The sequence below is a fragment of the Dama dama genome, chromosome 31, assembly GCF_033118175.1.
Source record: "Dama dama isolate Ldn47 chromosome 31, ASM3311817v1, whole genome shotgun sequence".
In the NCBI taxonomy this organism is placed as follows: Eukaryota; Metazoa; Chordata; class Mammalia; order Artiodactyla; family Cervidae; genus Dama; species Dama dama.
Genome location: NC_083711.1, coordinates 8,670,479 through 8,687,816, shown reverse-complemented (window position 1 = coordinate 8,687,816; position 17,338 = coordinate 8,670,479). Strand labels below are relative to the sequence as shown.

The 17,338-nt window shown below is 42.9% G+C and overlaps 1 protein-coding gene across 2 annotated transcripts in view; it reads left to right on the top strand.

Moving 5' to 3' along the window:
• Positions 1-17,338, top strand: part of IFNAR1 (interferon alpha and beta receptor subunit 1) — a 27,461-nt gene extending 10,123 nt beyond the window's left edge. Inside the window, exons 3-11 of one of the 2 annotated variants that reach the window (XM_061134096.1) lie at positions 1,681-1,862; positions 4,096-4,253; positions 4,356-4,497; positions 6,037-6,151; positions 8,963-9,162; positions 9,271-9,428; positions 11,924-12,074; positions 12,569-12,714; positions 13,914-17,338. In XM_061134096.1, the coding sequence (XP_060990079.1) occupies positions 1,681-1,862; positions 4,096-4,253; positions 4,356-4,497; positions 6,037-6,151; positions 8,963-9,162; positions 9,271-9,428; positions 11,924-12,074; positions 12,569-12,714; positions 13,914-14,153 (1,492 nt within the window). In that variant the 3' untranslated portion in view covers positions 14,154-17,338. The remainder of the gene's footprint in view (positions 1-1,680; positions 1,863-4,095; positions 4,254-4,355; positions 4,498-6,036; positions 6,152-8,962; positions 9,163-9,270; positions 9,429-11,923; positions 12,075-12,568; positions 12,715-13,913) is intronic. The other variant, XM_061134095.1, reaches the window with a different exon arrangement.

The window sequence follows — 17,338 nt, the reverse complement described above, 5'->3', positions numbered from 1 at the left end:
AGCATTAAAAACTTAATTAAGGTGTTATTAATGCCAAGTCTAATCTCAGAGTTCAAGTAGGTAAAGTTAGAAGGGCAGACTCACCAGGAATGAAGTGTGCCCATATGGTAGTGTTTATTATTGGCAACTTCTTAAAAATGTTTCTTTTTTTTGAAAAATAAGGTATAATTGAGTTGGAGTCAGCACAAAAAAAATCACTCCTAGTTTCTATTAGCTTTTAGTAAAGAATATACTTAGCTTTTTAAACAATTTTTATTAATTTTTGGCTGCACTGGGTCTTTGTCGCTGCACATGGGTTTTCTTTAGTTTTGGCTAGTTGGGGCTATCTTTTTGCAGAGCACAGGCTCTAGGTGTGAGGTCTTCAGTAGTTGTGGTGCATAGGTCCCAGTTGCCTTGGAAACTTCCCAGACTAGGGATAGAACCCATGTACCCTCCACTGGCAGGCAGAGTCCTAACCACTGGACCACCGGGGAAGTCCATCCTTTAGTTTTTTATTAAAGACACTTTAGCATCTTTAAAATGAGGTCTATAATATATAAAAATGAGTTAATGCCAGAATTATGAATTAGGCTTAACAAAAATGTCTTCTCAGAGGTTAGTTTCCCTGTTTGGTATGAGGCAGACAGGGCTCATATGAGGCAGACAGGTATGAGACAGGGCTTTCCATAAGCAAAAATTTTGGAATCTAGTATTTGTTTTCTGTTGCTCACCTTCACTTCAGCCTCCTCTCCTCTTTGTGGCAGCATGGCCTTTTTGTTTTAGGCACCCTGTGTCAACTTGATTTCTTCAGGTGCTTTAAAAAAAAGTCCAGTATCAGTCACTTAAGCTTGCTTCATGATGGACTGAGTACACGTTGAGAAGTTTGTTAGCTTATGTTAACATGGTAAGTTCTTTGTTTCTGGTGGTGTAATAGAAGGAATTACAGAGTTCAGTATGCAGAGGGATGGTTTGGTTTTGAAGAGAGCAGAGGAAATTCTCAAACCATACTGATTCTGAGGTCTTGCTTAGGGCTAGTAAATCTCTTCCTAGGAGAAGATCAGAAGGGAATCAAATCCAGTTTCCAATTTTTCAGTAAGGAAGAGAGGATCCAGAATAGAAAGCAGTTGGCCAAAAGTGACGCAACTGTTTTTAACAGAGCCAACACTAAGTCCTCTTTCATCTTAAGGGTTCTTTCTCTGTTTCTTTGAAATCCTAATGCAACCACCCGCAGAATTACAGAACTTTATGAAGTTAACTGTATGTTAGAATGACTCCACTGTATAAATAATAACTTGGTTGTATATGCAATGAAAAAGAGTAGTAGAATGTTACCCACAAAAATACTGTGAAAACATTAACTCAAGTAGAAGAAATAACTACTTCCCCCAGCTTAGAGCCTTCCCTAGTGGCTCCAGTGATAAAGAATCCACCTGCCAATGCAGGAGACACAGTAGACACAGGTTCCATCCCTGAGTCAGGAAGATCTGGAGGAGGAAATGGCAACCCACTCCCTTATTCTTGCCTGGAGAATCCCACAGACAGAGGAGCCTGGTGGGCTACAGTTCATGGGATTGAAAGAGTCAGACACGACTGAGAGGCTAACACACACACTAGCTTTATAACGTTAATGTCAAAACAAAACATGTTTGTCACTCTTGTATTTATAATGTTCATTCATTCATTTGCTTTTTTATTTTGAAGACTAGGGACAGATAACTGGAAAAAATTGCCTGGGTGTCAAAATACTACCAGTACCAATTGCAGCTTTTCTTCGGTTGAGCTTAAAAATGTTTTTGAAAAAATTGAATTGCGCATAAGAGCAGAAGGAGGAAACAACACGACTATGTGGTATGAGGTTGAACCATTTGTACCATTTCTAGAAGGTAAGAAAAAGTTGCCAGCTGAATTATATTGAATTCTTTATTAAATATTACCAGCACAGCTCACTTCCCAAGCCCATTCATTTGCATAATATAAAATCTCCCATCTTTAAAAAAAAAGAACAAAGATTCCCTTAAACTGGTATCTCCTTCTGCTGTGACTTCATTTTCCTGCTTTCCTTCTAGTGGTGGTTCTCAGAGCGTGGTCTCCAAGAGATCTATCAAGTCAAAACCATTTTCCTAATGGAAACTTACTTAATAAAACTTACTTGCCTTTTTCATCTTCATTCTGTCGTGGGTGTACCCTGGAATTTTCTAGAGGCTGTTTGATATGAGATGGCGACTAACTGGTGATGGCAAAAGTAGGTGTGAGACACAGCTGTCTTCTTTATTAGGCCAAACATTAAAGAGATTTGAACAAAATGTGAGATGAACACCACTCTTCTCACTAAGTTTTTTGGCTTGTTTGTTTCGAAAAATGCAGTCATTTATTATCATGCAATAGGTTTCATCATTACTGTTTTTTAATGAATTGATAGATGTTTTACATTTTTATCCATTTTGACGTCTGGTATGCTGAACATTCAAAGACACAGCCCGTGTAAACAAGAGCTCTTTAGGACCCTCAGTTTCTCTTAAGAGTGTAAGGGATCCCAAGACCAGAAAGTTCAAGAACCACCACCTATTCCATAACTCACACAAGGATGATCTGTACCCCCTCTCTGTGCACTTTCCCTCCCACTCCCGCCCCAGCCCTCCCCGTTGGAGCTTTGTTCCCCATCACGACACCAAGACCACTCTTGCCGAGGTCACCGTGACCTCGGCAGTGCCAAGTGGATTCACTCCCTTCCGCGCGAAGCCCTTCCCTCTCGGTTCTCATGGGCCCTGCGCTTTCCAGGCTCTCCTCCTGCTCCCTGCTTGCTCCTTTGCCAGTTTCTTGTCCCCCAGGTCTTAAAATGTTGGGCGGCAGCGGGCCCCAGCCTGCAGGGCTCCGCCACTGAACCTCTTCTCTCAGCGCCGCCTCCACCCGGAGTCGCACGGCTCTCAGTGCCCTCCATGCTCAGCCCCTCAGTTTACACCCCTCCCCTGACCCTAGAGGGCCGCATCACCCACTCTCTAGTCAGCATCTCACTTACAGGGCTAAAAGTCCTCTCAGAAAACTCTTAAAGTTTTTGTTTACTTATAGTTGGCCATGCTGGATCTTCACTGCTTCTCATGGGCAGGTGGGGGCTACTCTTCAGTTTCGATGCTTGGGCTTCTCACTGCGGTGGCTTCTCCTGTTGCAGAGCACAGGGTCTAGATGCTCAGGCTTCAGTAGTTGCGGCACACATGCTTAGTTACTCCAAGGCGTCTAGAATCTTCCCGGACCAGGGATCAAAGCTATGTCCCCTGCTTTGGAAGGTGGATTCCCCCCCAGGGAAGTCCCTCGTCTCAAATTTAAAATGGCCAGAGTTCTAGCTTTCCCTTCTCCAGACCTGATCTTGCAGTTTTTGCCATCTCTGTTAATGATGTCACCTAATATTTGCTCAGGCCAGGAGCCCTGGCATCACCTTTGATACCTCTCTTTCATCCTCCATCCAGTCCATCAACAGATTCCAAGCGATCAGATCGCTTCTTACTTCCAGCCCGGCTATCAGCCGTCCCCGGCCGCTCTCATCTGCCCAGGAGCTTTCCCGCTTCCTGACATGCTACCTGGGGTGGTCTTTCCCAAATGTAAATCAGGTCTTGGCGACCTTACAGATCCAGACTACAAGTTCTGCCTGTTACCCAGAGTCTAGCTGCCTCTCCGATTTCATTCTCTACTACCCAGGTACTCAAGCGCCCCCTAGTGTCTCCTGAAAATGGTGAGCATGTTCCCATCTCAGGGTCTCTGCCCTGGGGCCCTCTCAGCCTGCCATGTTTGACCTCACCTCCTTCAGACCATCTCCTTCAGGCCTCAGCTCGAGCATCTCGGGGAGCCTTCTCCTCGCTTGCTCACCTAAAACAGTCGTTGCTGCCCTTCTCTGTCCCTTTATATTACTTCATTTCTTCTTACAGCATGCATGGCATTATAACATTATATATATTTGTTTATTTGGGATTTTTGGCCACATTTCCCACTAAAGTGTAAGCTGCATGAGGGATTGTCTCCTTTTTTAGATGCCAGGCACATATTTAACTGCTTAGAATTATTTATTGTATGAATGTTTTGACTTGTATTAGTGAACTTACATAGTAAATGTTTTGATTTTCACAGCTCAGATTGGTCCCCCAGATGTGCATTTAGAAGCTGAAGATAAGGCAATAATACTGAGCATCTCTCCCCCTGGAACAGAAGATAGTATCATGTGGGCTACGGATCGTTTAAACTTTAGGTATAGCGTCGTTATCTGGAAAAACTCTTCAAGTCTAGAAGTAAGCATTATTTTTATCTTTGATGTGAGAGAAGAATGACTTGAATTAATTGTAAAATTTGACTTTTTTTAAAGAACAGACTTCTTTTTTTTATAATTATAGGAAAGAACTGAAACTGTTTATCCTGAAGATAAAATTTATAAACTGTCACCAGAGATTACTTATTGTTTAAAAGTTAAAGCAGAACTGCCTTTACAAAGTAGAGTTGGTTACTATAGTCCAGTGTATTGTATAAATACCACAGGTAAGAAGGAAGTTTTGCTTTCAATTCAGTTACTATATATATATAAGTTGTTTGTTGTTGTTCAGTTGCTAAGTTGTGTCTGACTCTTTGCAACCACATGGACTATAGCCCACCAAGCTCCTCTGTGCTCCACTACCTCCCTTAGTTTGCTCAAATTTATGTCCACTGAGTTGATGACACTAACCATCTCATCCTCTGCTGCCTTCGTCACCTTTTGCCTTCAATCTTTTCCCAACATCAGGGTCTTTTCCAGTGAGTCAGCTCTTTTCATCAGGTGGCCAAAGTGTTGGAGCTTCAGCTTCAGCAACAGTCCTTCCAATGAATATTCAAGGCTGATTTCCTTTAGGATTGACTGGTTTGATCTCCTTCCAATCTATTAAGTAATTGGCAGTGTTTTAATTTTGGCATTTTTCCCATAGTTGCTGCATTTTTTGTGTTGGTTTAGTAGACATCAAAACAAAAACATTCTCATGTTGATGTATGGCAGAATCCAAAGCGATATTGTGAAGCTGTTATCCTCCAATTAAAAAGAAAGACTTTTTTTTTCAAAAATATTTTAACAGCATTTACACAAGCAACAGTGTTATTTGGGGTTTTTGTCTCAAGTAACAGTAATGAAAATTCTGTGTCAAAGTCCAAGTATTTTCTAATTACAGAAACTGTTTTTACTTGTTCAGAATCCATGAGAAGGGGAGATAGTCATTAGAAAAGCAGTTAGTATTCCAAAAAGCATATGTTTATAGGTGAAATGTTAAATTATGAAAGCATCCTGATACATTTTATCTGTGGCATCTTGCCAACAATTAAGGTTTAAGGGTAGGAATTTGAATTTATTACTTTAATTATAGATTTAATATGCTTTGTTCTTAAAATCAAGAGTTAAAGGAAAGATCTCCTCTCCTGCTTCCTGACCCCATTCTGTTCACCAGAGTCAAGCATCCCCAGCAGTGTATGTACAACCTTTCCTGCGTTTCTTCAGGGCTTGTACTAGCATATACTCAGACGTCCAGTTTTGGGGTGTTCTGTCATTTGAATTAAGGAATAAGGTTCTGTGTGCACTCTGCTGTATGTAAAATGGGTCACCAGCAAGGGCCTGCTGTGCCGCACATGGAGCTCTGCTCAGGGTCACGTGGCAGCATTGATGGTAGGGGAGTTTGGGGGAGAGTAGATAATGTGCATGTATCTCCAAGTCCCTTCACTGTTCACCGAAACTGTCATAGCATTATTAATCTGCTATACCCCAAACAAAATAAAAAGTTTAAAAAATAAAGTCCTGTCGGATATATTTTAAACTTGCTTGCCTAACCTAATATATTGAGGCTCTCTTTTTATGTCAGCACATATAGATCTATCACATTCTTTTAAATGGCTGTGTAGTATTACCTTGTGTGAATACACACCATAATTTATTTAGCTATTACCTCATAATGATAAGATACAAGCCTTTTCTCTTCTTGCCCATGCTATTAAGAATTCTTGCCATCTGTTATCTCGCTAGAGTAAATATGTGTGCTTTCTTGTCTATTCCTTGTTGTCTAGAGAGACATAATGTGCCTTCACCAGAAAATATACAAATAAATGCTGACAACCAGGTCTGTGTTCTTAAGTGGGATTACCCGTATGAAAACACAACTTTTCGAGCTCAGTGGCTCCGGTAAGTTCTGTTCCATAAACGTCCTTTTGCAGCTTATTTTTGCCCAGTGTGTGAGGTTTCTTTTCACTCTGCTTCAGCATTCGGCCTGATGGAAAGGTGGTTATGATGCATTTGAACTGGGCTGTTTAATTCTAGTCCCAGCTCTGCCAGTAACCATCTGGAGTATCGCTGAGACCCAATCACTTCTTTGGGCCTCAGTTTCTTTACTTGTGAAATGGGTGCATTATAATATCTAGTGTCCTTAGTAGATGTTAGTCGTTCAGTCATGCCCAATTCTTTGTGACCCCGTGGACTGTAGCCCACCAGCCTTCTCTGTCCATGGAACACTCCAGACAAGGATACTGGAGTGTGTGGCCATTCCCTTCTCCAGGGGATCATCCTGACCCAGGAAATGAGCCCACGTCTCCTGCATTGCAGGCAGCTTCTTTACCGTCTGAGCCACAGGGACTTACTGGCTCTTTTTTTTAAGGTATGATTCTAATTACATGTGTTATTTCCTCGGTCTGGAATACTTGACACATGACCGAGATACTTTCTTCAAAACCCACTCCTTCCATGAGTCTTTGAAATGATCTCAGTCCAGTCACTCAGTCTAGTTCAGTTCAGATCAGTCTCCTACTGTCTTGATTGTTGTAGTGACTTTGGCAGATTCCTTAGTGATTAGTGGGAAACTAAGGAAGTCGGAGAGAACTGTGCTCTGTGTGCTTGAGTAGAGACCAGCCAAACAGGAGTAAAGCTCAGCACGACATGAGTGAAAGAGGACTGGGTATATATAGTTCATGTTGATTGGAAAACTGGAGAGGGTAAAAGGAGAGGGAGAAGAGAAGAGGATAATCAAGTGGAAGGTGACGTGAACTCTGGCAGGAAAGGGGGACCACAAAGAAAGAGGTACCGAGGGCAGAGGAATCTCGGGACCAGAGGCGAGTGTAGGTCAGGTAGGGAAGAAAGAGTGAGAAGAAAGAGACTAAAAAGACAGAGAAAAAGTGAGGGAGAAGGGAAGTCGATACTGCTGCAATTGATTGCTCTCCACCCTGCAACAATGGTCTGGATAATAAATGCATTCATGTGTGGAGTACAAATAACAAAGTTGCAAGAGGTCAGAAATGTAGAGGTATGTGCAGGACCAGAGAGTCTGCAGAAGCCACTTGGAAGGAGAGGTTTTGTGAAGGAGGCCTTGATTGTTGTTGAGTCATGTGTTTTTCAATGATGAGAGAGGGCGTTCCAGGCTGGGGCTACACTACACGGGAAAGCTCGGATATGAAGAGACCAAATCAGATCAGGGTAACGAGGAGGTATCCATTTCCTTTTGCTCTGTAGTAAACTAGCACAAACTCAGCAGCTTAAAAGACACAGCTTATCTCTCGGTGACTTTGGGTCAGGAATTCAGGTGTGGCTTAGCAGGGTCCTCTGCTCAGGGTCTCACAAGGCTGTGATCAGGGTGTCCGCCGGGACTGCTGTCTCATCCAGGCTGTCTCATGGTGTCTCCTAAGCTCATGTGGTGGTTGGTAGATTCCATTTCTGACAGCTATAGAACGCATGGTGGCCTGCTGCCTCAGAGGCCGTCAACAGAGACAATATCTGCCCCCTAGACCCTCCTTCAAAGGCTCATCTGATCAGGTTAGGCCCCACCAGGATAGGCTCTCATGTGATTAACTCAAAGTCCACTGGCTTGGGACCTTGATTTCATTTGTAAAAGCCCTTCACCTTTGCCAACTAATGTAACCTAATCAAGAGTTCATGGGTTCTGCCTGCCCACACTCACGAGGAGGGGATGACGTCAGGCTCGTGCACCAGAGGGTAGGAATCTTGGGGGCCGATTTGGAATTTTGCCTACGAGAGGGGAAGACCTGCTTCGAGAGTAGCAGAACACTGGGCCTGGGAGAGCAGCGAGAGGAAGCGTGGAGTTAACAGGATGGAGTAAAGTCAGGCTTCGCCTTAGACTCTGCTACAGGCATTTGAGTGCCACTGGGACTCTGGTGTTGAGCGATGGGTAACATGAGGTCTGTGTTCGAGGAGCGTGACGATGGCCACATGGTGTGTGGTGCAGGGGACTGAAGACGAGGGAGCCAGCTCGGAGGCTGCCGTGGTTCTGGGCTTGAACTGAGATGCTTGGAGCTGTTGGTCTCTGAGCAGTCTGTTAACTTCTCCAGGCCTGCTCTGACTGTTCAGACTCACTCTCAGAACCCTGGTGTGTGTCTCAGCACTCACCCACGGGTACACGTCTAGCAGCTGGCCTTCCAGAAGGAAAAGCTTTACTTTAGTGTTTGTGGGTTTTATAACACAGCTAATCCTGCCGTGGCCACTTTCAGGCTCCCAGCAGCGTGTCTGTCCACTGGACATGGAGTTGGAAAGAGGCACAGTAAACCCTCCACCATATTCCACTGTTCAGACATGATAGATGTAAATAGCATTGAGCATAGATAAAATGTAGGGAAAACAATTAGGACAAGATGAGTTTTGCATTTTTATTACTTTAGTTTTTCATACAACATATTTATTTGTAAGTTTATGTAATTTTTAACAGTGGCTGCATTTAACAGCTAGCTGGTAGCATTCCTGAAAATTTAGCAGTTGTTTTTGTGCACCAGCATGAGCCAACCCTTCACACTACTTCCTTATCACATGCTTGAGCAAGGTCTTTGCTTTTCTTTTGTGCACGTATCTTTTCCACTTTGCTGAGTTTCCCAAGGGTGAGGACAATTTATCTCTGTAACTTTGACCCCTAACAGAGTGTCTGGCCTATTACAGGTACTCAGTACATGTTTACTGAACTAATGTGTTTGGAATGAAAAACATCTTTTTGTCTTAAAGTGCCTTTTTTAAAAAGATTCCTGGGAAACATTCAGACAAATGGAAACAAATACTGAACTGTGAAAATGTCACAACTACCCGCTGTGTCTTTCCTCGAAATGCTTTCCCAAGTGGAATTTACTATGTCCGTGTACAAGCATCTAATGGAAATGGTACATCTTTTTGGTCTGAAGAGAAGAAATTTTATATTGAAATGAAAAGTAAGCCAATAGTTTTTATTTTATTTTGTGATTCTCCAAGTATGAACTCTTAACGATTGTTTTGTAGTCTAATTTGAACTTTGTGTCTTTACACATTTTTTTTCCTAGCTGTCATATTTCCTCCAGTCATCAGCTTGAAATCCATTACTGATGATTCACTGCATGTCAGTGTCGGTGCGTCGGAAGAGTCTGAAAACACATCTGTGAATCAGCTCTACCCACTAATTTATGAAGTAATTTTTTGGGAAAACACTTCAAATGCTGAGGTAAATAGACTGTGTAGTACAGGTTTATAACTCAGAGTTATGACTATGATTTGAGTAAGCAAAGCTTGAAGTTAAAATTGCAGGGAAATTTTTAAACTTTTAGGCTATATGATTAACTCAGATATTTTCGACAGGAAGAAATTGGCATTTCATGTTTTACGCGGTAAGAGTTACGGTCAGCTGCACCTGAGCCCCAGTTAGTTGTTGGTTTGGGGGGGTTTTGGCCTCACCAAGTGGCATGCGGAACCTTAGTTCCCTGATCAGGGAGGGGAACTCGTCTGCCCTGAAGTAGAAGCGTGAGGTCCTAACCACTGGACCACCAGAAAAGCGCCCCCAGTTACTTTCTGAAATTCAGACCCTGAGTTCATTTGTGCTCGGTCAGAATCTCTGAGGGTGGAACTCAGGAATTTTTATCGTGATCCTCAGGGTTCATTCATGAACCAGGGTTTCTCAGCACTGCTGACATTTGGGTTGGACAATTAGTTGCAGGAGCTGCCTTGTGCATTATAGGATGGCGAGCAATGCCCCTCCCCACTCCTCCCTAGGTGCCGGTAGCCCTCCCTCCCAGGTATGACAACCCAGACTACCTCCATGTAGTGCCAGACATCGGGGCACCTCCACGAGGAAAAAACTGGTTTTTAGGGGACAAAGACTCTTAGCTGTTATCATGATTTGTGACCCTAAAATTCAGAAACCACTGACAGGCTAATGCACATCAGATAATCCATATTATACCTAGATCACTTTTCCCTGTGGAATTACCGTCAAGGAATCAGCCTTTAAAAATCTGGTACAGTTAAGTTGGTGAATTTTGTAACTTCATTTTCTGTCGAAAATCTACAAAAAAGTCCAGTGATTTGGATACTTTGGTTTTAACTATCTGAAGACTCTGTAACCTTAGCACAGTTTAGCCCTGTTGAGTGTTATGGTTAGTTCTAAGTCCTCCCTGGTGGCTTAGACAGTAAAGCATCTGCCTGCAATGCGGGAGACCCGGGTTCGATCCCTGGGCTGGGAAGATCCCTTGGAGAAGGAAATGGCAACCCACTCCAGTACCCTTGCCTGGAAAATCCCATGGACAGATGAGCCTGGTAGGCTACAGTCCATTGGGCTGCAAAGAGTCAGACACAACTGAGAAACTTCACTTTCACTAAGTCCTCCCTAGATCTGGAAAACCTAAATTTGTGTCTCAGACTACCAAATGGTGTAACCTTAGGCAAGGTGCTTAACCACTGCAACTTCGTTTTCTCTTCTCTAAAGTGGCGGGGGTCATAGCAACTTAATTTTTTTTGAACAGATGTTTATAAGGTTTAAAATGAGGTAGTATTTATGGAAATACCTACCACATTGCTTGACAGAGATTCAATAACCTTTGTTTGCCATCCTGTCTTATGCTGGGTAAGACATCAATAATTACAGTCATAATAACAGCTCATATTTATTGGATACTCATTATGTATCTGGTACCAGGATAAGTATTTTATATGAATTGTCTCAGTCGGTCTTCCAAGCAACCCTGCCAGATAGTTGGATCGATTAAATTACTCTTCAGCAAATACTTGGGATGGAGTATCCATTACTGCTTCGCTGATGCTAGGCTGTAGGCAGTGAAACTCGAGTGGATGTGGTATGACTGAGGCCTTAAGTGCACCTTTGTGTTTTGACTTGGCTCTTGCGCTTCTCCCATTTGCCAAGAGGAAGGCAAGCTCCACATGGCCTGTGGGCCAAGGCGGATGAGAGACTGTAGAGCACACCTGAATGTGATCCACTGCCTCAGAGGGAGCTCCCCCAGCCAATCCGCTCACGAGTAATAGAAACAAATACGTTCTGTACACATGTGCATGTGTGGCTGAGCCCCTTTGCTGTCCACCTGAAACTCTCACAGCACTGTTAACTGGCTGTACCCCAATACAAAATAAAAGGCTTAATTCTTTTGGGGAAAAAAAAAAAATGCGTTTTGAGCCGGGGCTGTTCTGTCACACCGCGTCGCACACTGGGGTTTTGCCCTTGGCATGTTTGTTACACCACAGTAACAGGACAAGCGACAGCGGGCTCATACAAAGAGGAGTAGTGATCTCCCTCACTTTACAGATCTGGGGATGGGGCCCAGGGAAATTAAATAACTTGCCTAAGGCTACATAGCTCTAAGTAACACCTTGATACAGGCAGTTTGAGACCAGACCCCCCTGCGCTTAATTGTTCTGCCACTAACCAGAGGTAACACGATGGTAATTCAGCCAAATCGGTATGTACTGATAAAATAACTTCGAGTTGTCTTAGGACTATATGGTATTCTTTTGGCAGCAGCATGTTTCACTTTTGAGTTTGGTAATAGTTTTGTTGTCCAAAATAAATTTATATTTCTTAAAATATACCAACCAAGTGTTTGGGAGAGGCTAATCTTAGAATGAATATATAAAGAATTCGGAAAACAAATATCCCCTCTATGATTTCTCGGGGTTCTAAATTTTATCAATGATTTACTTATTTTTTTATAGAGAAAAGTTCTAGAGAAAAGAACCGAATTTACCTTTCTTGACTTGAAACCGCTGACTGTGTATTGTGTCAAAGCCAGAGCACTCATTGAAAATGACAGGCGGAATAAAAGCAGCAATTTTAGTGATACTGTGTGTGAGAAAACAAAACCAGGTCAGGATCTTTTATTATACTTTTTCTTTTTTAATGTCACCAGATTTAATTAAAAATAACCAATTTATTGAAAACTGTAAAATATTTGTGTTTTGCCACAAAAATACAGAGAGTATCTTCTTCAACTATGTGAGTCAAAATCAGAGCTTCACACTGACCTTCACAAAACTTCACACTGAGTTTTAGAAAATATTTTTAATACTCAACTTAGTTCAGTGGTTTTTGCATGCTTTATATTTCATGCATACCCACATAATTAATTTCTTTTATTACTCTTAGAATTTAATGAGACTTTTATTTTTTATATAACCTTTGATATAATTATCATGTGGAAATCCCTTAGTTGTGAATTTTTTATGTTAATGGTATTATTTAACAGAATGTAAACTTCCTTCCACATGGCTGTATTTCTTTCACACACACTGTCAGCAGTCTTAATGTAGTTGGGTGTCAAAACCTATATTGATGCTAAACACTGTTTGTTTCTTTTTTAGGAGACACTTCCAAAACCTGGCTTAAAGCTGGAATTTGCACTGCATTGTTTTCTATTCCTGTGGTCATTTATGTTGTGAGACTCTTCTTGAGATGTGTCAATTATGTGTTCTTTCCATCAAGTAAACCTCCTTCCTCTGTTGACGAGGTAGGTTACTTTTCTTGGTCAACAGCTAGCTGGATTTTTCTAAAAATGAAAGGGAAATATATTTGATTTCAACAGAATATAAATGTATTCCTGATATTCAAAAAATAATACAGACTGACCTGGGTTTTTTCCTTCAGAGTTTCAGAAAACTGACTTCAGAAGCAGTCATTTAATGGACTGTAACATGGAATAGTAGGATGTGTCCTTATTTGCTAGCAGTTTGGCTGCTGTGGCGCTTGTTTTACCACCTGTATTCCCAAAAAGGTTAAAACATTGTTGTCAGTGCAAAAACTTTATTCTGTGGATGAAGTCACAGAAAACGAGATAGAGAAACATGCATCTCCTCTCGCAGCACCCCGGTGTTTTGGTTGGCACGTCCTTGCTGTTGGCATAGTTAGTGAAAGCACGAAGTGATGACCGTCAGCGTGGACACTGCCCCTGGGGGTGGCGTCTTCACCTGGACGCCTGCCTTGTTTCAGGTTCACAGGCTTTAGAGCTGGAGGCTGTAGTGTGTTTGCACTGACTGGCTGTGAACCTGCGTAGCTCAATTGTGAGCACTTGCACAAGTGCCCGTAGCTATAAAGCAGCGCCATCCCGTGGATCTGTGAGGGGCGAGGGGGGGAGACCAGAAAGACCCGCCACTGTGCCCGTGCTCTGTGCCCGCGCGCTGTTTCACCCTCTTATCCCTGAGTTTTCTAGTGTCATTTCTATATGCTCTTCTATTCAGAGCTGTTCTTTAAAGAACTGTAAGATTAGCAGGTTACAGCAGCTCATTACTCCTAGCCCAACTGGGGAAAAATTAACTTCTCCCTTGTGCTTCTTCTGGATGTTTTCGGATTGGGTACCAACATTTTTATTATTTCACAATAAAATGTCCCCAATCCCAGTGCCCTCCCATTCCTTCCTTACCCACCACGCTCTTCCACCTCCTACCCCTCACAGCACAGTAGCCTTTCTTAGAAACTCTTTGGATAATTCCCAAAACAGTACTGAGATGCATGTGACCTCACTGGTGGTGCTTTTATTCTAAACATGATAGTGCAGTGGATATGCTCTTAGCTCACTTTTTAATCTGCATGTCTAAAGATAGATAAAGGATTTCTAGATAAAGGATTTAAGAAACTGAAGCTTATTAGAACTTGAAAACTACTTTTTGTTCTTTTAAATAATCTGTTTCTGTTCTTTCCCTTTTGAATTAGTATTTCTCTGATCAGCCATTAAAGAATCTACTCCTTTCCACTTCTGAGGAACAAACGGAAAGATGTTTTATAATTGAAAATGCAAGCATTATTACTGAAATAGAAGAGACTAATGAAATTGATGAAGTTCACAAAAAGTACAATTCCCAAACTAGTCAAGATTCAGGAAACTATTCGAATGAAGATGAAAACAGTGGAAGTAAAATAAGTGAAGAGTTTCTGCAACAGGACAGTGTGTGACCAGGAACAAACCCTAAAACATTAGGAAGTCTTACAAGAGTCAGAGTGGGAGCCTGGGCTTTTTCCTCTTCTCAGTAACTGTCAAAAGAAGTTTGCCCATGTAGGGGAAGAAAAACCGTCTTCAGATCGCAGGTCCTAAAAATACAGGCAAGCCCTTCACTATTTAAAATGAGTTTTGAGAAGTTTTCTGCATTCTTTGCCATATGTCACGTCTTGAAAGACCTGTCATTGGACCTGCCTTGGATGAGAGGCGTTAAATCCAGAAGATGCCCTCTGGCTCCCTTGCGTTAGCTTAAGCACCACTGTCCTGTCAGGGGTTTGGGGGTGCTTGTGTTCCCGTCAGCTGGTGTGGTCACTGTGCATCATCGTTCCTTCTCCCTCGCAGCATTACACTTCACTATTTTTCAGGAGGTATTTAGAACATTTGGTCTTGTTCAAAGAAGAACCTGAATACCACCATCACTTGATTTTCTGAAAAAGTAGCTTACTCTGGAAAACAGCTACAGATGCCAGAAACATGGTCCTTATAGATTTTCAGGGGAATTCTGTTTATATCAATCACATTTATACCAGTTGGAAGAGATGTGGGTTCCGTCCTTGGGTTGGGAAGATCCTTTAGAGGAAGGCATGGCAACCCACTCCAGTATTCATGCCTGGAAAATCCCATAGATGGAGGAGCCTGGTGGGCTGCAGTCCACAAGGTCGCAGAGAGTCGGACAGGACTGAAGCAACTGAGCGTGCATGCGTGCATACCAATTACGTTGGCCTCTACGTCACAGTCACCCAGCCCTTCCACAGTTTAGGATTGAAACCATGCCATCTTTTACTATAGGTATGTTAAGCCTTCCTGTTTCAGAACATTAGGACAGCAGCTTCTGATTAGAAGGCATAACCCCTAAAATTACAGAGAAATGGGAAACAGTCTGAGTAGAGAAGTTACTGTCATCTCAAGGTATGGGAGTGTGTGACATTAGTGACAGTGTATATAAAGTCTTGGGATCAGAAAATGCTACTGACAAACAGAGTAGAGAGTGTCAGTGGGAAAGAAGCAGGTGGCTTTAGTGAAGAATAAGAAGAATGTGTATCGTCAACTTTTGATTGCTAACATCCTGAGGGGCGGCGTTTGCTTTCATGGCTCACCTGTGTCATTTCTTAACAGCAGGCCAGCCTCTGTCCGCTGTGGGGCAGTATTCAGGTATCGCTTCCGCTAGCCTGCATGCACTCAAGGAAATGCAAGTTATTTATCATCAAAGTGTGGGAGGAAATGAACTAGGAAGGAAACCTAATTTTTTAAAATTATGTACTACCTCTTAAAGGCATCTATAGCTTATGTTTAAATGATTTTGCTATTTGGGCTTATTCGTGGAGCTCCTGCAGAGAAAGGAAGCGTAGGAGTTCTGGCTACCTCTGACGCCAAGTTCTCAGCTTCAGTCACTGCAGCGGAACTGAGAGGGACGAGAGATGGCACCATCCAGCGCATCAAGTCCGGCTGGGCTCGTTTAGAGTAGTCCGCGGGGTCTTCTGGGAGGAAGAAGAGGTTGAAAGCAGCCGCGCTGGGAAGGCCCGTGACGCCCGCCTGTCCTCTCCAGAGCACCCTGTGCTCACCTGGGCCTCCCTCCAGCCCCTCGGGAAGCACATGGGTCAGGGGACCCCCACCAGGGCCGTTCTCTGCTGCAGAATCCTTCCAGGGACCCAAACGCACCTCGGATCCTCTGGCCAGAGGCAGTTGGTTTACAGCAGATCAGGGTTGGCCCTTCGCTGGGAAAGGCCCCGTCCATCCGTGGGAACTTGTCACTGTCGAGAGGACCCCGCCCCCAATGGCTTCCGCGCTGGGTCAGGGCTGCCGGCCTGCCCCGCACTCAGGCCTGGGATTTTCCACAGGAAAAATGCTGCTTCGGACTGGGAACAGCGCCTTTGTGGGACGTGGCAGAGGGAAAACTAGGGCATTATAAGGCAGAGACGCTGCTGAATTCGCTAGGTCCCTGGATGTGGGAGTATGTGTGTCTTTGGGATTTAAGATGCCCTGTGGTTTTCAATGAACAAGCATCTGAGCGGCCTCGAACAAAAACCCCTCCGTTTTGCTGCATCTTGCAGACCTGAAAATGCAGTTCCATCCCATTCTTCATTGTGGTCCACATGTAGCTTAATCAGGATGTGCTTGCTTGTAAGATGGTATTTTTTTCTGAAAGAATAGTTTGCTCGCAAATACTATATACTTGAGACCAGCAATAAATTTCCTCAGATCTGTGATACTGATAGCTCTTGGAGAGGCTGGATATAATCTAAGCATTTATGTAGAAGATTTGTGTCATTACAGCCAGAAATCATGTATTCATATGTAATATAGATTAATACATACATAGTGACATGGATCTGTAAACATACATGTACACATGCATGATACTGCCTACTATGCCACTAGTACATCCATAAAGACTTAGCATAGGTTCTAGTTAGAAAAGGGTAAATGCTGCTCTAGAACTATGAACTTCAAAATCTTGACCAGAAATTTGCAACATATAAAGTTATTTCAAAAATATAAATTTAAGGACTTCTTGGTGGTCCAGTGGGTAGGACTCTGAGCTCCCAATGCAAGGGCCCCAGGTTTGATCCCTGGTCAGGGAAACTAGATCCTACATGCCACATCTAAGACCCAGCACTGTCAAATAAATTTTTTTAAGTATATGTATAGAGTTTGTATAACATCTTTTCCCCAAACCTACCTTCAAAGCAGCCTCAGATTGCTCCTAAGAATTTGGAAGTGTACAGAAACTTTTCCTACCTCCTCCCCATCCCTGTAACCCTTGTACTACCTGACACGTTTGTGTTCTTTTCATCTGGTGTCTGTCTGCCCCTGCCCGGGCACCAGAAGCTCTGTGAGCCCAGGAATATACACTTGGCACTGTATCCCCAGTACCTACCAGAGTGCAGTGCCTCGTGCGGAAAAAGTGCATAGGAAATAATTGTCAAGTGACGGAAACCTAAAATTTGAACCAAGCGGGTGTTTCTGTTTGTGTGTCTTATTGAGGTATAGAAGGACATGGCTTTATTTCCAGTGTTCCTATGAAAGCACAGCCAGTGTTGCCAGTATTTGTATCTTATTTCGTGTGTATTTTGTCTTAATGCCCACTGCCGTTCTTTTTTAAACAGTTTAACAGTTTCTGTAATAAACACTGAGGCCAAAA